The sequence below is a fragment of the Xyrauchen texanus genome, chromosome 35, assembly GCF_025860055.1.
Source record: "Xyrauchen texanus isolate HMW12.3.18 chromosome 35, RBS_HiC_50CHRs, whole genome shotgun sequence".
NCBI lineage: Eukaryota > Metazoa > Chordata > Actinopteri > Cypriniformes > Catostomidae > Xyrauchen > Xyrauchen texanus.
In genome coordinates, this window is record NC_068310.1 from 36323076 (window position 1) to 36346511 (window position 23436).

Genomic DNA, 23436 nt, shown 5'->3' on the forward strand with positions numbered 1-23436 from the left:
GCGGTCTATTTAAAGACAACATGAAATCAAGATGCCCCTCTTTACTTTCTTAATAATGGTTGAATTGTTATCGATTCATAGATGTTTTGTTCTCTCCAGTGTTATTCACCAAATGCAAGTGTCACTCAAAGATCAAGATGCTTTGATTGGAGAGCTTCGGAGGAATGGTCCAGACCAACCAATAACTGAGCAGATGGCCAAGTTAAACTCTCTGGTTGGCCAAAAGGACAGACAACTACAGGTTGGTCAGTTTTGTAAAACACAATGGCAGCAATAATACACCAATATGCTAGATTAAACACATACACTGACCATTGTTCTTTTTTTTTTTTTTAAAGACTCTTAGGGAAGAACTAGGTTGTGAAAGAGGAAATTCAGAACGAGACAAACAGGTAAACACAGCAGAGTTTTGTGTATTTGTGTTGTGTCCCTCCCCTTGCTCAAATGCCAAATACGTTTTTGTGTTTGTCTCATTATGTACGGTTACATGCAGCATAACAATCCGACTGATTGCTTAATGAGAACGAAAAAACCTTCATAAAAACACCTCATTTGGGAAAAAAATTAACCAATTGAGCTTGATCTGATCTGCAATCAGATTACCTGTAATCGGATTGTTGAAAACGTCACTTTTTGATGGATGCTTGTCTAATATGAACATATATATATATATATACATTTGCTCAAATTATGCAGTGAAGAGAATGTCTATTATTTGTGATACTACAAACAATACTGGAAACACCATGTATACACTCATCACAATTTTGTATGTGTCTGCGAAAGGCATGCATCTTCTATTTAATTGTTTTCACTCTTTTGATTTATCACTATTCTCTAGAGGATTCTTACCTGTTTGGTTTGCAGTGAGGACTTATTGTGATAAATGTTTTGGGTTGGATGTTTAGATGTCAGACTTTGTGGTTGATTTCTGAAAGATAGTGTGTATTGTTATGTGTGACAGTTGTGTTACGGGGGTTTCTGGAAGGTCAATGTGCAAAGCTGGATTACCAGGTTAGCAGCAGCAGTCTGTGTCTGTTGCAAATGGCAATTAAATATTAAAAACAAATCCTCCTGCATCCTGTGCATGGAGGGAGAGTTTGTTTCTGAGGGCAGGTTTGCATGTGTTTCGGTTCAGTTTATGATTAAATATAGTCAATTTTGTAGATGCTTTAGATGGTTACCTTAATCATGTAAGCACATGTAATATAATGAGCACTGGGATGGGACTTTTCAGTGAATCTGCACTGCTTTTGCAGATAATTGTAAATACATTATAATTAAATCTTAATATAATGTATAATAATTGTAAGGGTCCTCATATAACCCTGAGAATGCCAAATGTAAAGTTTGATTTCACCAGTAAATATATAATATGGCAAATATGATTTTACTGGATAAGCATACACCACTGTTCAAATGTATTTTTGAAAAGAATAGTTTAGAAAGATGTAATCAGTGATAATACTGTTTTAAATTGTACAATATTCATTTAAAATATAATGTAATGTAATCAGCATATGTTTCTAAATAAATTATACATATAATATTTCTATGCTGGCGTTACCATTACCCTCTTTAATGAACAGTACTTTTTGTTAAGTTTTACAATTACATGATATAAGCTTGTTTTGAACATAATTAGAAGCATGTTTTTTTTAATGGTGACGCAACCTTTATGACTAAAAAATATTTTACAACATCTCTTTCTCATTAATTACCTTCATTTAAAGGGGTCATGACATGAGAAACCAAATTTGCCTTGATCTTTTGGTATATAAGAGGTCTTTGTATCATTAAAACGTCCTGCAAGTTTAATATTTTAAGACGTCCTCCCCATTCTAAACGAATCATTTATTTAATCAAGCTCAAAATACAGCTCGTTCTGGATTCATGGTTAGAAGTGACGTGTCGGTTAGAAGTGACGTAACAGCGTTTGCATATGACCGCCTCCAGCACAAGATAACTACGCTTTAAGCGCAAGACAACTACGCTCATTTCAGTATCGCCGTGCGCCTCACAAGTGTTCAGTCGATGGACAGCGAGCTCTGACAGAGACTACTTGTGCACAGGAAAATTACGATGCCACACAGATGTGCTGTTCCTGGCTGTGGTCAAACAAAACCTCTGAATAAGCTGCCGAAAGATCCAGACGTCAGGGAAAAATGGATGCAGTTTATTTTTTGCGGACGTCCCAGTCACGGCAGTGTTAACTTAAGCGTTTGTTCTGTACATTTTAAGGATGACTGTTTTGAGAACAAATCTCAATATGATGCTGGCTTTGCCAGAAAACTGTTGCTCAAAGATAAGTCCGTGCCGACTATTCTGGGAACAACGACGACGCAAACTGTAAGTAATCTATTTTAAACTTTAAACTACTTTTTAAAGCGCAATTTCATTCATTATGAATAATCACAGTGTTTTTACTTAGTTTACTTGCATATTGTTCTGGCTGGGGGCGTCAATAATTGATATGTAGGCACTGACGTTAGCCAATCATAACAGTGGGCGTTAACACTGAAGTCTTAAATGGAAAACGCCCCCAAAACAGACTGTTTGAATCAGAGGATGAGAAACAGGGTGGGAAAAGGTCATAAATCACTAGATTTTAAAAGTTTTTCTTAAAAAAAAATATATTAATACTATAATTGCACCTAAGGGAACATAATAATACAATTAAAAAAACCCATGTCATGACCCCTTTAAATAATAGAATATTCGAATATTCGTTTTTTATGAGCTTAAATATTCGAATACCAAATTATTGATGAATGCCCATCCCTATTTTGCATATGTCCTTAAAGTAATCATAATAATACATTCATTCAAATGTAACTTTTCTTGAGTCAGGCTTTGTTTAAAGTTTTGTGGGAGTATCGAATCATGAATTTAGTACCGTGAACTGAACCAAATCCTTACGCTCTTTATCTTTTTGTTTTTTAATGATAACATTTTCAGTAAAATACAGGAAATACAATTTCGTTTTTTAATCCGACTAATTGTTTGTCTCTGAGGACATTGATTATCCAAATAATAGTTAGATGCAGCCTTGCATCATTGTGATATCCATGAGCTGCACTATTGATAACATTGAAACTGAAATCGTGGTATGATGTTGAGCGTTTACTAAACCGCAAAACACAGTTTAATCAAATTGATCGCTTTCCCTTTCTCCAATGCGATTGGTTTATTTGATGTGGATGCGCACGCTCACTCTGTGAAGTTTAATGGAGACTCGCTTGTGGTGTAGACAAACCGTTTTGCGAAATGGAAACACGTGCCTAATTTTGAATTCATAATATGTATACATTATAAAACATAGAAAATGTCTGTAAAATGTAAGTTATGCACTGGAGAGAAGCAACTCTTAAGCACATCAAACAGCTCAGTCAATCTATCAATGCACCTGATGCAACAACCGGTCCACTTTAAACTATATGCTTATTATGATGTTCTTTTGAAGTGTTTCTAAAGTGCTCTTGTGCACTTTTCGGGGGGCCTGGGTGGCTCAGCGAGTATTGATGCTGAGTGACTCCAGCCACGTCTCCTAAGCTACCAAACTGCCAATTGAGTGTCGCAAACGGCATCGAAATCTTTGTAAGTTATTGTCGATATCCGATAACGTTGTCCAATCACCAGCCCTAATACTTAGGGTTTGTGATTTGTTCGAATCACTAATCCTAACTATGAGCAATATTAAAAGGAATGTGTAGCTTAGCAAACACCCCTGGCTAAACTCTGTTTCATTTTCATGATGCAAATATTCATTCATTCCATCATGACGGCAGCATCGCCAGAGTTCATCCTGATCAACAGTGGCCCAAATACAGCTCTGCTCATCAGCTGAGCTGAGTGGATTAGCGCGCGCGCACGCCTGCGTGTGTGTGCATGTGTGTGCGCGTGTGTGTGTGTTAGGAGCAGTTGTCCACAGCGCCCAAAGGATTTCCTGTGTGTGTTTGTGGATTAGATGGTTTATATCTGTGTGTGGGCAGACATAGTTCAGTTCAGTGCAGAGCAAGACAGACGGAGCGATACAGAGGAAGATGGATGGAAAAATAGCATATGTGAGGGTCAGAGAGACAATGAATGTGCTAAAACATGCCTGTAGATCCTTTGCCATGTAATTGAAGCACATCTGTTTTCCCGCAGCATCAGGGTTTTTGCTCGTATTCCGTGAACATGCGAGAGCCATGCCGTGTATGTGGCATTTGCGTGCAGGGTGGTCAGTGTCGGTGGTTGTTCAGCGCATGCGGGCGTCTGAGGTTGGCAGTGGTCCTTTCACATGTGTTGGAGGCAGAGTTGCAACGGGATGGCCGCAGCGAGTTCATTTGCGGGAAATGCGTGTTCTTGCTCGAGCGTGTTGTGCAATGCGATGTCGCCATCGGACAGCTGCAGGAAACGCATGCTGTTCAGCTGCAACGGTTGCAAAATGAGAGAAATGGATTGAAAATGCACATTGTAAACAAATACAGACAAAATTACCTGCCAAAACCTGATGGAAACGCATCACGGAGAACTCCCAGTCAGGATGTCAAGATTGGAACAAAACAGCTGCAAGTCATCCGACGACCAAAACTGTCTTCAGTTCCACCAAAGCTGCGCCAAGCTCAAATTAATGAAGTGCAGAACACAGCTGGAAGAAGTCGGATGGTTGTTGCTGGTGATAAGGTTGGCATTGGAGGACAGGAGAAGTTCAAAGGTCAATTGAGGAGATGTGTTAGTCTGGAACCTCTTTGTAAAGTAGGAACCGATCGCTTCCACTCTCTGAATTTGAATTCGTCTCCGCATCAGTGCAAAGATGCTGGCTTTAGAACCATTGGTTTGTCGGGAACTCGATCTTTTAGTCGAGAATACTTGGACATTGTGCACAAGAAGAGTGCTCTGATATCCCGTTCAACTTCCCTCCAGTCAGTGGCCCTGGAGCAATCTGACCAAGCCCACATCTGTGCTTCACCCCTCAGACGGACACACCCTCTAAAAGGCTCCGCCCCCAGCATGGTAGAAACAACTTCGCTGGTTTTTGATATACTACAACTTTTAAGGAGTGCGCAAGGAGTGCGTCCAGTCCCACGATGCTATGGTAGCAAAATTCCAATACTGATGCATCCACATTTTACACATGGAAATGCCTGCGGGGGTGTGTCTTGGAAACCAAAAGTGGAGAAAACTCTGAGAGAGATGGAGGAGGATTTTGATGATGAGTACACACCTCTCAAACAGGAGGTACACTTGCTTGTACACTTGCTGTGAGGTTTGGACGATTCTCGATAATGGCTGTGTTTCAAAACCTAGTGAGTCGATTGAGGAGACAACATTTTTGTGCATCATTGGAATGCTTGTAACAGAATGAGAGTTCATAACAGGTTATAACGTGCCTATGATGCTCAAATATGCCGTCTAGGTAACTATAGGCAATGCGTGTGTTTAAATGATTCTATAGATTCTGTTGTGTATAATTTGTTATATGTGTTCTATGCTTGCGTGTGTTACAGGTGTGTGTAGAAAAGCAGAATGAATTGAGCAGATTGGAGCAGAAGACCAGACAGCTTATTGAAGAGCTCAACATGTCCAAGAGCAGCAACCAGATGCTCAAACACACGCTAGAAGAGACTGAAAAAGACAAGAACGTAAATACTGCACAAACAAATATGTGCTTAAATTTAGGACACTTGATTAATTAATAAAAATAACTTAATGTGCATTGAAGTGAGGATAAAACTAGGAATATTTTCAGTCAGTGGTTGTTTTTATTTCACCTGAAGAGACCGCTGTTATACTGTAGAACCAAGCCGTTGGTTTACTATCGGGAAACTATCGGCAACTATCTGTCGATTTTTGCTGAAAACTGATAATCCTAAAATCGGTAAAGCCGATATATTTGTCTACCTCTAGCTGACATCATGATTAAATCTGTCACCAATCCATCTCATTTCTCCAGCCCTTCTTTTACCACCTATACCATTCTGGTATGAAAGCCCACATTTCACGATCGAATCAATTCCCGATGGATTAAACCATGTCCCCTCCTTCTTACTTTTATTTTTTTGTTATTATTTCACTTTGAAATATGACAAATTGTAGAGGTAAAATGGTTTGAGAATGCTGTTTTATATTTACTTTTTGGAAAATGTTTGTTTCAGGCACTTTCTGATGAGCTGCAGGAGAGAGAGATGGAAATGGAGGCAGAGAAGAAGAACTCTCTGAAACGAGATAAAACCATCCAGGGCCTCAGTCTGGTTCTGAAGGAGAAGGAGAAAGAGGTGTGAATCACTCACTCAAATTGTGTCACCAAGCAGTGGATCTGGTTTCTTGGTGTAATTGAAAATGATCTTGTAAGACATACTATAACCATTAGGGATGCACCAAAATTTCATCCGTCCAAAATTTTCAGCCAAAAATGCTATTTTTGTCTTTTGTCTGAAAGAGAACAAAAACTGTTACTTTAAAATCAAGAAACAAAGACACTGAGATGAAGAAACATGCAGTGTTGACATGCAGTGTTTTATGCAAAAAGATGTATACAGCAACTAATGTTTAAATATATTTTGATGGTAATAAGATTGAGCTTATGTTTGTGTCATGAAGCTATCGCTCTCTTGAATATCAGCGCGTTAATAAAAAGTGTTTTTCCTTGCTTATTCAGAGGCTGTGAGGCAGTTTGGCTTGAGCCACCATCACATATCACTATAAAATATCCCCACCTACTGTTCGAGCCGAGCCGTACTCTAAATCAGTGGTGTCAAACACAAGTCCAATTCAACTCGCTTTGCATCCGCCACTCGCGGTCTCACGCAGATTTGTGCTTTTCATCTGAAACTGGAGCAATGAGTGACACTGTCGCAGATGGTTGGATGGATAGATGGATAGAATAATTATTCCAAAATCTAATAAAAAATTTTTATATAGCATTATATATTTATATAAACATTTTTGGGTTTCTGTGTTCGCCCAGTGTCTCCAGAAGTACCGGTTTTGGCCAAAAATATTCATTTCGGTGCATCACTAGTAATCATTTTAAATGTAGTTTGCTTCAGAGCAGAGAATTAAAATAAAGTGTTTTTGATGTCTTTTGACTCTCTTGTTAATTCTCTTCTTCTGTCTTTCAGATTGAGGACTTGTCTCATGATCTTGAGGACAGGGATCAGGCTCTAGTCAAAGCTCGAGAGGCCCTTCATAAAGCCAAATTACAGAAATATCAGGCATGTAATATTGTGTGTTACTATATACATTATATATACGTATAATTTATACGTAACTGATGTCAGCTGGTCAAACATACGCACACCTTATCAAATGAAACATTAGTCATAGAGATGGTAGAAGCCTTTTAAAGTTTCTAATTCAGAATATATTTCCTTAATAAATACTTTATGCTTCCAGTTTAAATATTTGTCCATCATAACAGTTCTAACAACATTAGACCGCTGTCAAACGCAACTCCTAACATGCCCGTAAAATAATGTTTAATCATACTCATAGTATAAACATTCAGTCAGTGAACTGCATAATTAATACATTGCAAACAGGGTTGCAAATATCAGAAATATCCACAGATAGACAGTCGCTAATGTTAATGAATGAATAGAATACATTACTTACTTACAGATGTTATGAACAGATGTGGCTTACTTCTCATGTTTTTTCCCCCATGAAATATAAAGCAAATTATCCCTTTAAAACAAGCCGAAAAACACAGTTATACAATGTGTAGATTCTGAGGTACTATAATAGTCACGGAACTCGTTTGACATCTAAAAAGCTGAAGTGAAGTCGGGCGGCTGCTCTCGGGTCCTAGTGCCTGTCGATACATTCTCTGCCAGTGCGACTTATACACAGATGCGACTTATCTGTGTTTTATTTCTCTCAACAATGCAAATTTGACCCGGTATGACTCATAGTCAGGTGCAACTTTATTTACGGACAATACGGTATATCTACATTGGTTGCTTAAGTATTCTATTGAATTACTAAGAGTTGAAATCTAATTTGGGCTGTGAGTGTGAATAAATCCTAACAGTCTTCTATGTGTTTCAGGGAGCTGAAGATCAGCAGTCTTTTCTCCTGGAGCAGCAGGCTGAATTGTCGCGGCTCCAGATGGAGGCTCACACGTTGCAGCTGGATGTCCAGCGGTTGCAGCGTGTGCTGGGCAGCAGGGATTCCGAGCTCTCCCTCCTTCAGCAGGCCAAACTACAGCTGGAGCAGGAGCTAGAACAACTACAACAGCAGAAGAAGAAAGGAGACAAGACTATTAATGTGTGGCAGACACACCACTCTTTGTTATGAAAGATTGGTTCAAACTTGGAACCAATCAAACTTATTTACCAAAATGATTCAGACTTCTCAATGCCACTCACTCTTTATTTTGTATTTCTTTCATTTGTTGCCCTGCAGGATTTGCAGAACCAGTTAAAGAAGCTGAACGGTGCTCTGACTGACAGAGAGAACACTCTAGAACAGCAGCGTCTAGAACAGCAGGAACAGAACCGTGCTTCTGAGCAAAAACTACAGAACACCATAGACCGTCTCACAGCGAACCTGAATCATAAAGACCAGCAGCTACAGGTACACACACAAACACAACACTGCTCTGTCATCTCTCGCTCACTCAGTCACGCACTCACTCCAGACTATTCTTCAGGACTATATGAATATGGTGAGAGATCTGGAGAAGAATAGGACTCAGGATGGAGGTGACGTCATGGTGGCTAAACTGAGAGCACGGCTGAAGGAGAAAGAGAAAGCTCTCGAGGTTTGTTTCTCTTTTCTTTTTCTTTCTTAAACAGGTCATCGTGGAAAATCTATCATCTCATGGATTTTTCTTGCTCTTTTGAAATAAAAGTAAATGTGCTATGTAGACATACTCTAACATTCACAACACAAAGCTTATCCTCAGTCAAACAACACTGTTTATTAAAACTAAGCTGACAAAACTCCTCGTTCAGAAATCATCGTGGTTGTGATGCCAGAACCATGAGCTCACCAACATATGCATAACGCTCGTTCTGTATTCAGTAATATTGTCACAATGTCAATAGTTTTCACGTGTGAAGAGGTTAGCCAATCATAAGAGATCATTTTTATATAGAAGTCTTACAACTGTACTATATATATAAAAACATTTATAATAATAATTCTAAGGGTCAGAGAGAGGATTGGCAATTGTCATAAAATTATGTTTTTTTTGGTTTACACCTTAAGTGGACTTACATGCTTCACAAGTGTAGAGTATGACTCCTTTAAACCATTTAACACTTTGATGGGATTATGCGGTGTGAAATAAATGTTAAAATAAACACAGGGGACCTCAAAATGATCAAAACAATTTAAAACACTTTGATGCCGGGTCACTTTTAGTAGTGACACGAGGTACCTAGAGAGGAGGCACAAATTTTTATGAGAATATTTTGCCAAAAAATGCGCTGTTGACGGCCACCTCCCATTCGTTCCAATGGAGAGTTCTATAGAGCTTGTCAGAGCAAGCGACTGCAACCAAGTTGGCCAGAGGTTAAAGAACAGAAAGAATATGAAAAGTGACATTTATCAGTGACAAATTAGATGCGTGGATTTCTTCTTTGGACCACACTTTTCTGTTACCCAGTCCTAATAAAGATTATGAAGTCCATACTTAAGAATTATAAAATCAACAAGTAGAGGGTAACACTTGACTTCATAAAGCTAAACAATTCCTCGTGAAGTTGACATGTTTACTGCCATTGGCAGTAGTTCTGGTCACAGATAAATGTTTGTCTCATTCCAAATATGGTTGACCTAAAATCTTGTGGTATATCTGAGGTCTCATTGTGTTTATTTGTGCAGAAAGCACTGGATGATAAGTTTGCTGCTGTGGAGGAGAAAGAAAATGAGATCCATTTGTTACAGCTGAGTGTGAGAGAGAAAGAGAGAGATGTGGAACACCTCAACAACCTGCTCTCACACAACGAAGAGACCATTACTGTAAGTGTTTGTGTGTATGCTTGAAAATGTTTCATTGCATGATTGGGTTTCTGTGAGGTGTAATGAGTTGCTTTCTGTCTGTGTGTATAGAGTTTTGATGCTCTAATAAAGGAGAGAGATCTTGAGCTGCAGCAGCTGTTGAACACCTTGAAGAATCTTCAGAGGTGTAAAAATGAGACTGAAGAGAACCTACAGCGAGCTCTGAGAGAGAAAGACTCTATTATACAACACTTACAACAAGCACTGGACAACAAATCAAAAGACATGGAGGTAAACACATGATCGTGCACTGTTGTTCCCTGTGTTTCTTTTATTGCTGCCAGGTAGCTCCGCCCACAGTGACCAGTCTTTAGTCCAAACATCAGATATGTTCATACTGGCTTGCTTTTGTTGCTTCAAATGGGATTTCTGTTTTCAGTCAGGACAGAAAAATGACTTGACATCGATGTTGTCACATTGGGCCTAGTTTGGATGTAGTAAATGTCTATATATGAAGATGAACTGTTAGCTATTTTTACAAAATAAATCTCTTTTGATTTCTCGTGGCTCTACAGGAGATGTCCAATATGGTTCTAAGCCAATCAGAATCTCAGGGTCGGGACCTGGCAGAGCAGATGAGCCAGAGATTAAAGGTCACAGAGGTCATGCTTTCAGAGGCGGTGAAAGACAGAGAAAGGCTGGTGACTGAGAACCAGACCGCTGTGGAAAATCTGCTGTCCACAATCAGCAGCAAAGACCAGCTACTGAGGGTAACAACACATACACAAATAAACACACTTGCTCATACATTAGTGTTCTATATGTTTATGTATACTGTACATATATTAGTGCTGTTGGAGTTAACGCATGCGATTAATTTAGAAAGTTTAACTCGTTAATTGTTCTTATATGCGATTTAACACATTTATAGTTAATACAGAATTAGCCAACACTTTTTGGGAGGGTGGAACTTTTGTAATGTGTCCGCCCAGAGGCACTGCACTAACGGACGCACTGCAAGCACACACAACAGCGCTTCTTATCAATGATTAACTGATGGAGCAAGGAACTTTTAATGCTATTTAATGTACTAAAAAGTCTTGATTTTACCTATGTAAGGTGCATTTTAATTATCACAGAAGCACATCAAGTCTTAACTATTACCAGAATTAAATATTTTTTGTCAAAAAGACTTTTGAGTTCAATGTGGCATTTAATGCTGGCATACGGACATACACTTTCCAAGACCTTCTACAGTCCATGTGTAAATGCATGTGATCTGCACTGATCTGTCCATTGAGCCACGCTGACTAATCTGGGTAGAGTTGTTTCCTTTCGCGTTTTGAACGTTTGCCGTTTTATATTTCTCATGCGCAACAATTTTGACGGAAAAATTAGTATGTCTAGTGTCAAATTTCAGCATTTTCCAAATCTGCGATTAATCGCTATTAAAAAAAATTATCCACTGACAGAACTTCCCAGGAGATCAGCAGTTACAGAAATACTCAAATCAGCCCGTGTGGCACCAACAGTCATGCCATGTTCGAAATCACTGAGATCACATTTTCTCCCCATTTTGATGGTTGATGTGAACATTAACTGAAGCTCCTGACCCATATCTGCATGATTTTATGCATTGCACTGCTGCCACATAATTGGCTAAGTAGATAATCGCACAAATAAGTAGGTGTACAGGTGTTCCTAATAAAGTGGTCAGAGAGAGAGAGAGTGTGTACACACACATTTACATAATTGTTTCACTTTTAAATTGTTTCACTTTTAATTGACTATATCACAATTCCAGTGGGTCAGAAGTTTACATACACCAAGTTAACTGTGCCTTTAAGCTTAGGAGACCCTCATGCCATTCCAGCCACTGTGTGTGTGTGTATATATATATATACACACACACACACACACAGTGTTAGCATAATGTGTATATTTTTGTGTCCGTAGGCAAGTGCAGAGCGTCACACACAGGCTTCAAGCAATCACACTTTTGAACTACAGGATCTGCGCAGGCAGCTGGCAGAAGTGCAGATGCAGCTTGGAAAATCACAGAGACTGAGTAGCACGTTGACACAAGAGGGTCACCTAGAGACTGCTGAACTCCGTGCCATGTTGGCGGAGAAGGACGCTCTCATTAATGTGAGATATTAGATGATTTCAAATGAAACCCATTTAAGTGCTAGATTAACTTTTCAGATACCACATATGTTTTTCCCTCACTCAGAAGATTTGAGTTTTTTTACACAAATTGCCTGTGTTCACAACACTCGTAAAGCTTGATTTATATGGAGCTGAACTCACAAGTGTCGACGGTGATGTTAGTTTGCTGCATTTTCGTGACGAAAGATAAGATGGTATAATTTCATCTACCTGCATCACATGTAGGTCTGCAAGTAAACGCCATAATTGTGTCGGCTCCTTCAGACCTCTGCGAAAAACTCTTTGATGGCAGACTTCTATTAGAGAACCCGACTGTGTACTTGATTAGATCATTAACATTATGAATTTGTTCACAAGTTCACAATGCTCTTTGTTTTACAGAAACTGTTGGAACGTGGGCAGGAGAAAGATCACATCCTGTTGGAAATGAGAACAGGTGAAGCTCCGGCACCTCAGGTGCTGGAACTGAGACAGACAATTCAGGTGCTGCAGGATAAACTTGAGGAAAGGGAAGGTGAGAGGGTGTTTCTATAGAAATAATGCAACAAATAATCATGTGTTTTGATTAGATTTTTGCACATTTTAAGTGACAAAAATGTATTTGTTGAAGAAAAGCTCTAATATGTGTGTTTATAGCTGAGCTGAGCACGAGAAACAGTGAGGAAACTATGGATAAATCTCCAGTCAATACGAAATCTGCTGTGGTTTTGAAGAAAGAGCTCGCCCAGAAAACAGAAGCTCTGAATGCAGCACTGAAGAGAGAGAACCAGCTCAAGGTCTGTTTGCAATCGCTTGAGAATGTCTGGACTTTTCAGTGTTTCAAACATTTCAGAGTAACTGTGTTTGTGTGTGAGACAGATATCTCTAGCAGAGCTTCAGTCTATGGTCTCAGGACTGGAGACACAATTAGAGGGACAGACAGCCAATATTGAGTCCCTTACGTCTACACTCAACACCAAAGAGGAAATTATCACTGTAAGTGTACATTAAACACACATTTTGAATTCATGGTCTGACTGTAGTTTTTTATTTGAGTATTATCCATGGTAACTGAGCGGTTCTCGCCTCTGCAGGAGCTCCACCTCCGTTTGTCTCAGCGAGGAAACCGTCGACCTCCTCTGACCCGTGATCAAGCTTCCCAACCTGGTGAGACTGAATCCAGTCTCTCTTCTCTCCCTCAGAGAGAGAGAACCATCATTGGAGGAGATAGCCAACAGCAGGTACACACACAAACCCAAAAAACTGTTAGTCTTACAGGTATGGATCTACACGTGCAACTCCACAAGGTCAAGCAGACATGCGTGTTAGCATCCTTACACTAAAATACACGTAAACATCACATAAAAGTGTTCCTTGTTATTTTTTGGGGTGATAGTCTGAGATTCTATTTCACCTTCTGTATTGTGGTGACCTCTGACCTTGTGCTTTTTATTTTGGTAGAATGTGGCATCTCTGTCTGATCTTGTGACTGAGCAGGCAGAGTTAAACCGCACTCTGAGATCCGAGCAGCATCTCTACTCCAACCTCATCAGAGCTGTCAAAGAGCATGACAGGTGTGTGTATGTGCTATTGTTGAGTGTTAAAGGAATATTAAAATTCTCTCATCATTTACTCACCCTCACGCCATCCCAGATGTGTATGACTTTCTTCCTTCTGCAAAACACAAATGAAGATTTTTCGAAGAATATCTCAGTTCTGTAGGTCCATAGAATGCAAGTCAACAGGGTCCAAGAGTTACCACAAAGGCAGCATAAAAGTAATCCATATGACTCCGATGGTTAAATCCATGTCTTCAGAAGTGATATGATAGGTGTAGGTGAAAAACGTAATATTGATCTGTTTCTCACCCATACCTATCATATCACTTCTGAAGATATGGATTGGAAGTTGTATGCATTACTTTTATGCTGCATTTATGTGCTTTTTGGAGCTTCAAAGTTCTATTCACCATTCACTTGCATTGTATGGACCTACAGTGCTGAGATATTCTTCTAAAAATCTTAATTTGTGTTCTGCTGAAGAAAGAAAATCATACACATCTGGGATGATAAGTGAGTGAGTAAATGAGAGAATTTTCCATTTTTGGCTGGACTATCCTTTTACGGTAACAAAAATCATCCCTGTTCCATTGTAATGTGACGGCAATGTGAAAGGCCTGTTAAATTTGAATGACGTTTCATTTCTTTTTCTCAATGTTGTTTCAGTGTTGGGAGGCTGCAGGCTTTACAGTTGGAGCTCACAGCTGTGTCGCTCCTCAGACAGCAGCTGGAGAGTGGCGTTCAGATGAACACAGAGCTCAGAGATCAGCTACAGAGGGAGATCCAGAGAGTCAATCAGAAAGAAGGTGCAGTACAGACAGAGAATACTGACAACCAATCTGATCTCATGCTTTGAAGATAGACAAACAGAAACTGTGTCTCAAAACTTAGTAAGAGCATGCCTACATAGGTGACATTTTTTAAGAACGTTCAAGATTTTGCTCCATCCTCCCTTTTCACTGTTCTCCAACCATAGCTGTCCTTGCTCATGTGCATCTCTCTGTCTTTCTGTTTTGCTGTTTTCCAACTGTCCTTCACTGTCATGTTCTCTCAGTAAAGCATGTTTCACGCCATTATTTATGCTGTTTTAACTCTCATTCATCATGTTTTACCTGTATGTTTTCTGGTCTGTTCCTTCGCTCAACTGTGAAGTCATTTATTGTTTTTCATTCTAATAAATTCTTCTTGCTGTCTGTGTGGCTCTGATCAAGCACTAATAAACTCACCCTACCCCTGCTTTTGAACATGTACTCATTTACACAAACACTCATAAGCTTTTTATTTTAGAAAGACATTTCTACTCTATGAAGTATGTATATTGCACACTGTTTATTTTGGATGAATGCATGGAATACCCGGATGACCTTACACATTTTCCAAAATTGTGCAGCATACAAAAAGTGCACACTGCATTTTATTTTTGACTGCCAAATGATAAGATGTTTCTCCAAAGTTGCATTATAGTAGCAACATTTTACAATGCAGGATACTGTTTTTTTATGTAATATATTTATTTATCTCTCTAATTTGAAATGCCCAATTTCCAATGTGCTCTAAGTGCTCGTGGTGGCGTAGTGACTCGCCTCAATCCGGGTGGCGGAGGACGAATCTCAATCGCGTCTGAAACCGTCAACCCGTGCATTTTATCACGTGGCTTGTTGAGCGCGTTACCATGGAGACATAGCGCATGTGGAAGCTTCATGCTATTCTCCACAGCATCCACGCACAACTCGCCACATGCCCCACCGCGAGCGAGAACCACATTATAGCGACCAGAGGAGGTTACCCCATGTGACTCTACACTCCCTAGCAACCGGGCCAATAGTTGCTTAGCAGACCTGGCTGGAGTCACTCAGCACACCCTGGATTCGAACTTGCGACTCCAGGGGTGGTAGTCAGCGTCAATACTCGCTGAGATACCCAGGTCCCCCTCACCATACTGCTTTTTAAAATGTTTATTGCTAAATGCATTCTGTTTAACATACTTAAAAAAAAAATTTAAAAAAAATAGTCAATTATTCTATTCTGAATGAGGGTCTGCTCCCTATACATATCTATTTCATGTAGACTAACAAGGGCCTTTCTCTTCTGTTTATCATTTTATCTCGCAAACAAGCCACTGTTTGTCCTTTACATCCATCAAAACGTCTTGATAAATTCACTGTATTCCTGTGACTGAACTCAGGCTTGCATACAGAAACAAAAAAGACACTGCTCAATTACACAGAAACTCTGAAAAATAGGCTGAAGGTGTGTGTGTGTGTGCGTGTGTGCGTGCGTGCGCACTCTGCAGTTTACCTATAATCCTCTTTTGGCCATCTGCTTTGGGTGACTGTTGCCTTATATGATGCCCTTTCAATCCTAAAAAGAATAAGACTTAAGCCCCGTTCACACCTCAAATGATATTGTCACTTGGTGTTGCTAGACTCTGCAATCTGTGGAGCTGGTGGGAGTTCCTACTGCTGTCGCTTAATGTTATTGGTGGACTGCATGTCTGGCCATAGTAGCTTTGAAAATTCTGATGACAGATTATACTGCTGGTAAAACTTGGATATCATTCTAATTTGACAAGGAATCAGTTCTGTTGCTTCTAAAAATGAACATCTTGCATGAGAGAGTGTTTTTATATAACCTGCAGTAATGCTTAAAACATCATATCATGAACAATCTAACAATGTAGGAATCAAACTCACTCGGAATGCTGACAGTTTTCCATGCATAATTTGTATTAGGCTATATCCATGTATGTGGTTAGAGACGAATGATATAGAACAGTGAAATCCCTCACAGAAATCTTGCCTGCACTCGACTCCAGTATCTCACACTCACTGCCCTGGAGACGGGTGACATGAGCTCCACTGTCTTTACTCTCATTGGTAGTTGCTTGTGAATGTTGTTCGTGATTTGCATAAAGTAAACATTTTCTGAACTGTTCTCATTGAAAATGAATAGGGTTGTGTCACGTGACGCCACCTGCGGTGTTAACTGGGGTCTGTAGTTTTAGACCATTATTTGATTGTATGAGAATAATAGCTCTGTTTTATCATCTACCTCTTTTTATTCCCACAATTAAATTAAATATTATCTTTAATTTTTATTTGACACTGCACATGCTTATTGAGCACCTGATTAGCTTCCTTCCTGCACATGTCTTATGGCTGCTCTCTCCCTTGATTTTGAGTCAGTTTACTTTGACATCTCCGTTTAATTCTAGAGCTTGGTGCAATATTTATCTCTGCATGAAATGACTTTCAGAAACAGTCAAAACTGTGACAACGGTTAGCACACATGCTCCTGTGGTGCTCGTGTGTGATGCTTGTTTGAATCGCGGTTCCCCCTCTTTTCCCTGTCATTTTCTGTCCTCTCTTTTCTCTTCTATAAGTAATTAAAAGAACAAAAAAATGAAATGTGTTGAGAATAAGGTTGTATAGATTTTTGAGATGCTAAATCTTAGGGTGATATAATCAGCATTTTGAAATGTATTGAATGTGCTACTAAGTGTGTGTGTGTGTGTGTGTGTGTGTGTAGGTTCAAACCCTTCAGAGTTAGAGAGCATGCGTGACGCACTGGAGGAAGCCCAGCGCTGGAACGTCTCTCTGCAAGCCCGACTGGGGCAGATTCAGAACCGTGGAGGAGGGGTCGGGCAGGCCAACGATTCCGGTACATACATGCATCCATCATTTAGCCAATATTCAAATAAATTAAGTAGGTATTTTTGTTCAGGGCTCTGATTGAACAGTTTTTCAGACTATTATTTATATTTATGCTAATTAATCTGATATTTTTAAGTGGACACACTGAGTTTGATTGGCGAGCAGACGTCCTACATGAGTATATGTGTGGGGGAGGGGCCAGAGGAGGAGCTGCTGCACTTGACTATAGAGCAACTCAGACTAAAGGTAAGTCTACATTATAGTGAAATGATACAAATGGTCATGCAGAACTAAAACATGACTGTGTTTAGTGCAAGAAACCTTGGCCAGCATTTTTGGACATTTTTGGAAAATAAATGCAACAAAAGTGTTCCCTTTTAAGTATTTTTACTCTCGCTTTAAGGTCTTAGAGCTACAGGCAGTAAATGCCGAACTACAGAAGAGACTGATTGAGAAAGGCATTGTGGGTAATGATCCAAGAGACTCTCTGAAAGAGCCAGACCTCATCAATCTTTCAACTCCTACCAAGATATTAAAGGTTATTATTACATCCTCACAGGCACAGTCTTTCCAATTTTGCCTTATAAATGCCATGAATATTGGGAAATGTTGTTTGGAATAAGGTGAAATATTTTCAGCTGTGACTCCCATTGTAGATGGGGCCCATTTTTGTTTCCCTTTTAACCTCTTGACCTGTGACCTTTAACCTCTAAGCATCCAATTTTGTGCTTTCTCAGTTTATGATTGACCTCATGTCGGTAGTTGAGTCTTTCTAACATTTAACTTTTAATACAAGTTTCTCTAATGCGTTTGTCTACTGAATGAGTGTGTATGTTTATGCATGTGTCTGCAATAGTTTTTCTCCCTCTAGTTCTCTATCTCTCAATTCCATCCCTACTAACCCCTGTTATCTCCTCTGTCTTTCTGGCTCGTTTTCTTACCCATTATCACCTGCAGTCACCCCATCCTACTGTTACTGTTTGCTTTCTTTGTATTTTTTTCTGTTATGGCATTTTGTGTTAAGTCATGTGTCACCGAAACATCCCATTACTGTAGCAAATGCAGGAGGAGCAGCTGCCTGCCGCTAAAGCTGTCATGAAACTAACGCCTCAAAATACAACGGTAAGGGATAGTCTGTATAATTGTATCCTGTTGTAAATACTTTTAAACCAATGAACAATGAAGCTGATCAATCAATTTTGTATGATCTTACTGTAATCTTTAGCATCACCTTAAAATTGTACATTATAATTTATCTGGAAATGCATGCATTGTTGATCTCTAAGGAGAGACATGATGAGGGAGATCATTCTCCAGAGGCTTGGGGTGAAAGTCAACAGCCACCACAGACTCAGAGAGAGCAAAGTACCCCATCACCCATGTCCAGACTCCTTAAGGATGAATCCAAAAAAGCAGAACTCCAATCGCTCCTTCTAGACTTTGGGGCAGAATCAGTCTCTCAGCTCAGGTGCATTTAGGATAATTTGGTGATCGCATTGTAGCTTTTATTATACATACCAGAATTTTAACAAGTATTGTGTTTTGTAGGGTGGAAGTGGCCAAACTTCGCTCAGAAACATCTGAACTCTGTGGACTCTCGAAGGAAGAAAACTCCATTGAGTCTAAAGAAAGTGCAGAGAGTTCTGGAGAAAGCGATCGGGATGGCGACTTACGGAATACTGTCAAGACACTCCGCTCAGAGGCCAGAGGTCACCGAAAGGTCATCCGACTTCTTAAGGAGCAACTGCAGCAGAACTTGATATCGGATACCGGAAGTCGATTAGACCCAGAGGTGATCGTCAGCATGGCTAGTGAGATAAAACGACAGCTAGAAGAAAGTGAAGATTCACAGAGGCACGATCACACACTGCTGAAAGAAAACAAGCAAAGAGAGAAGAAAGAAATGGAAGAAAAAGAACAAAAAGTAAAACCGGGCAAAAACACTATACCCAGCAAAAGTCAGAGGCAGCACATGGCCAGACATACAGTTAGTGTGATATTACTTGCTTATACATCTGTGTAGAAGGTTGATGTGGTATAGTGGTTGAAGTTCTGGGCAGTTAACTGAAGGGTTGCTGGTTGTAGGGAGCAATCCATGGACTAAAATCGTTTTGCCCTTAAAAAAAGTTTCTTAACCCCATGGAATTCCAGTGGGATTGTTTCTGAGGTTAGGGTACTTTTTGCTTTGGAAGAAAGCATCAGCTATGGCAATAGAATATATCGGAAATCCTTCTTCAAATCTGTATTGAGCATGCTCTGAAAACGGACAGTCCCCCTGGTGCAACCTAGAGTTAAGTGTCTTGCACATGGGCACGGTGCTGGCTCATAGTTTGTTTCTTTCGGTGATTGAACCAGCAACCTTTTGATTACCAGCCCTGAGCTTCACCCAGGACACCACACCATCCCTGTCCACAGTCTAACCTGATTTTCACTGCTTAAAGTCTTTTCTGAAGTCAAAATGATTTTTGCAGAGAATGTTAAGTCCTGTACTGATTTGTTTTGTTACAGGCGTATGTGAGATCCCGTCTCCCGGTACTAGTGAGGCCTAGTAGGAGTTCTGGGCAGAGTTCTGAGGATCTTTGTGAGGAGATTTCACACCAAATTCACCCCAGATATAGAGACCTGACTGGGGCGGAAGAGTCCGACTACAGCACCGACAGCAAGACGTCTTTGAGGTCTGCTCAGCACGAACATCTGGAATTAGACCATGTTAAAGACTCCAGGCTGAGTCCTACTATTAGAACTAAACAGAACACTGACATCGGACAGAACACAGACCAGAATCTAGAATCTGAGCTCATGGTGCAGTTAGAGCTGCTGAATCAAGAATGCCAGGAGAAGGAAGACCTTATCTCTCGCCTACAGCAACAAGTCCAGGAGTGGGAGGAGCTTCAGGTGGATCTACAAGAGAAAGACAGGCTCAACCGAGAATACCTGGAGGCCCTGCAAGCGGCAGAGTCCACCATTGCATACCTCACCGCATGCAGCCTGGACTCCGAGTGTGGTTTGGGTCAAACAGTAGATGTATCATTGCAGCAACGGTGTGCAGAACTTCAGAAAGCTGTTGAGGAGAAAGACAGACTCAATGCACAGCTCTTAGAGTGTTTGAACAAGGCAGAGTCTGCCATTGCATCACTCCGAGATGTGGATGAAACGAGTAGCCACACAGACCCAGCCCATGTGGAGGTTGACCCACAGGTTCTCTGTGAGAGGCTTGAGGAGCTGGTTAGACAGGTAAGATCCTCTCAGCAGTGTGAGGACGGTGTAAGCCCAGGTAATTCTGACCTGCAACGGCAGATGGAATTAATGCAGGAGTCACTGTTGCAGCAGTGCACACTGAATGCAGAGCTGCAGGCGAAGCTCTGGACTGCAGAAGAAGCTGTTAAAAAGTTCAGCGTATCGGTCAACGCCAAGCAAAACAGTGCCCCCACAGGTCTGGAGGTGAAACACACTACCCCAGACCCTCAGGAAGGAAAGGTCCAATCATGGCAACAGCAGCAATTGACTGACTGTCTATCTGAATGCATTAAAGCTGTCGAAGGGGCGGTCCAGTCTCTTGCAGATCTTTGCTCAACTCAAAACAAATTTCAGAAGAACTCGTCTAGTTCAGAGGTACAACAATGGCTTGATAAGCTACAGCATGCGCTGCACAATAGAGAGTCTCTAGAGGACCCAGCCTGTACCGAAAGACACCAACAAAAGACAAGCACGCCCATTCAGCAAGGCGAAGAGAACCAAGAAAGTTCTAAACCATTACGGCAACAAAATATCATGGAATCTGTGTCCTCGCACCAGAAGCTTCATAAGAACCTTTTGATGCTTCTTCAAATCCATATTGAGCGTGCTCAGAAATTGACCAAACTGGAAGAGGGGGTTAAAGGTGATATCAGTGAGCGTGGTGAAAGTGGAGGAGGTGGAGATATGCCTCAAAATGAATTCCTGCAGAAGGATGCCCACATTGAGAAATTGCAGAAGGCCCTGAAGGACAGACAGAGAGCATGTCGGAAATTAGAGGAGAAACTGGCGATAGCTCAATCCGTCATTGCTGTGCACAGCTCAAGCAAGGACAAACAATCTGATCCACGCAAAGGTGAGACATGCATATACACATACACTTAAGTGAAAGTAGAAGGTGCTACAACTTATTCACTCTGATGGGGCATACACACAACAGATTCTTCCATTCACCAGGAATTCAACGGTTAGACAGCATAATGGAATGGAATAGAATAGGCCTTTATCACACTTCCGCATTCGCGGAAGCATCAATTAGTAGCATAAAACAACTTCCGCTGCAGTCTTTTTCGATGGCAGTGTTCACATATCCTCGTGGTTTGAATGCGATGATTGGGTAAGCGTCCACTCACGAGTCGCGACTGAATGCGATGTACGATGAATGCAACGGAGATGAAAATGCCCCAGTCTACAACTGTATTATGTTCAGAAACGGGAGATGAGCATGCTTCAGTAATGAAAGTAATTACATTAAAAGACTTCAACGCGATCACTTTCATTCTCTGGAAGTCAGCTGAACAGTGTGCGCAGCTCCTTGTGAACGGTAAACTGTGCGCTGTTATTCACGCTCGCTCAGATACTGTCACACATTAAAATGGTAGATAACACGTTGAAGTGTGTCGTTACTCCAAAGAAACAATTAAACAGCTGATGTTTACTGACAAGTGCATTCAACTTGGCTTATTTCGTTTAGAAAAACTGCGATCATCCATAGACAGATCGATGGGTGGATGTTTTGTTATGCTACTGTTCGGAGCGGGATGTGACAACACACGGACTGTGATAAAGGCCTATAAGACATTTTTATGAGTACTTTGTCAGCATGTTGCTCGTTGGTGTGCCCGAGTGCTGCTGTTTTCATCAATGCCTGTATGCTCTAGCTCCCCCTGGTGAACTGGATGATAAAGGTGTGCAGGTGGAGGCGCATGACCTCGGGTATGAAACGAGTGGAAGAAGTGAGACGGAGAGAGAGGAGGGCAGTAGCACAGGTAGTCAGGGGGAAAAAAACACCTGAGCATGACTGCTTAAAAGATTGGCTTAATACGATTGCATGTCAGGGTTTCTGCATGGAAAGGGCTCTTTAAAAAAAAGAAAACTGCTTTCTAAACTGGTACTGACTGCATGCTGAGATCGATGGAAAAGCCTTTCAGAGATGGTGAACCTCGGGCTAATGTGTGTGCACACTCAGTTTGTTTTAGCATGGTTTGATAAGATTTGCATCATATCAAACTATTCCAATTCTGGTGTAATTAAAGGTGCACTAAGTCATTTTTGTCCTCTTAAAAGTTTTATTCCTAAAGAATTGAAAAGCACATTTGACAAAAATGTAAAAATGATGTTCACTCAAATAGGATAAAGACTTGAGTCATATTGTTTAGCGCACCTTTGATAAAACTAATATGGTGTCTTTGTCTTTTTCTTCAAACATGAGCACAGCTGCACTTGACTGGCCTCATAGTTGAAGTTATATGAGCATTATTCAAATTGCTTGTATTAATCTGTAAATTTTGATATTATTATGTTGTTATGTGTATCGTTCAGATGTAGACGGTGTTTTGCGGTTGGTTCCTGCTCTGTCTCCTGTCCTCCAGGGGACGCAGCACAGATTCTCTCCTGACACTACAGCATCCAGCCCCTCGTATCCCAGCTCTCCAAGCCTGAGCTCTCCTCGACCCTGCGACCCTAGCTCTGACCCTAATGCTGACCCTGCTCTGCTCCGCCAGCACCTCCAGCAGCTCAGATCACAGGTTGAAGAACAGCACAGAATTATCCAGCACCTCCAGCAACAACTGCGGGAAAAGTCTTTGTCATCCGAGCACCTAAGTGTGACCTCTGACCGTGGAGGATGTGAGGACGGAGAGAATATGAAGCTGATGAAGGCTCAATTCGCCCAGCTGAGCGCAGAGCTGGAGAAAGAGAGAACTATGAACAGTAACAGCCAGTCAGGCTCTCCATCCAGGTAATCGTCATCGTCATATTACTTGGATGAAGAATTTTTTATAGTAATTATTATGTCAAATTATGTTATGTCTGCCATTTTAGTAAAGCAATTTGGCCATTTGAGTTATGTTACATATATTATTACACAAGGGAGTTCATGTTTTGCCAAATAACACCTTTTTTACAAT

General features: G+C 40.6%; 1 protein-coding gene across 6 annotated transcripts in view; it reads left to right on the top strand.

Annotated features, from left to right (window-relative positions):
• Positions 1-23436, top strand: part of LOC127628684 (myomegalin-like) — a 55828-nt gene that overhangs the window by 11006 nt on the left and 21386 nt on the right. For 5 of the 6 annotated variants that reach the window (XM_052105472.1, XM_052105477.1, XM_052105473.1 and 2 more), the window contains exons 8-34: positions 100-241; positions 339-392; positions 5493-5627; positions 6141-6260; positions 7107-7203; positions 8039-8253; positions 8392-8562; positions 8639-8749; positions 9817-9954; positions 10045-10224; positions 10509-10703; positions 11890-12081; positions 12484-12616; positions 12739-12878; positions 12961-13077; positions 13176-13322; positions 13543-13655; positions 14307-14446; positions 17169-17300; positions 17430-17539; positions 17697-17831; positions 18350-18415; positions 18580-18761; positions 18842-19280; positions 19802-21383; positions 22189-22296; positions 22850-23267. In XM_052105472.1, the coding sequence (XP_051961432.1) occupies positions 100-241; positions 339-392; positions 5493-5627; positions 6141-6260; positions 7107-7203; positions 8039-8253; positions 8392-8562; positions 8639-8749; positions 9817-9954; positions 10045-10224; positions 10509-10703; positions 11890-12081; positions 12484-12616; positions 12739-12878; positions 12961-13077; positions 13176-13322; positions 13543-13655; positions 14307-14446; positions 17169-17300; positions 17430-17539; positions 17697-17831; positions 18350-18415; positions 18580-18761; positions 18842-19280; positions 19802-21383; positions 22189-22296; positions 22850-23267 (5712 nt within the window). The remainder of the gene's footprint in view (positions 1-99; positions 242-338; positions 393-5492; positions 5628-6140; positions 6261-7106; positions 7204-8038; positions 8254-8391; positions 8563-8638; positions 8750-9816; positions 9955-10044; positions 10225-10508; positions 10704-11889; positions 12082-12483; positions 12617-12738; positions 12879-12960; positions 13078-13175; positions 13323-13542; positions 13656-14306; positions 14447-17168; positions 17301-17429; positions 17540-17696; positions 17832-18349; positions 18416-18579; positions 18762-18841; positions 19281-19801; positions 21384-22188; positions 22297-22849; positions 23268-23436) is intronic. The other variant, XM_052105476.1, reaches the window with a different exon arrangement.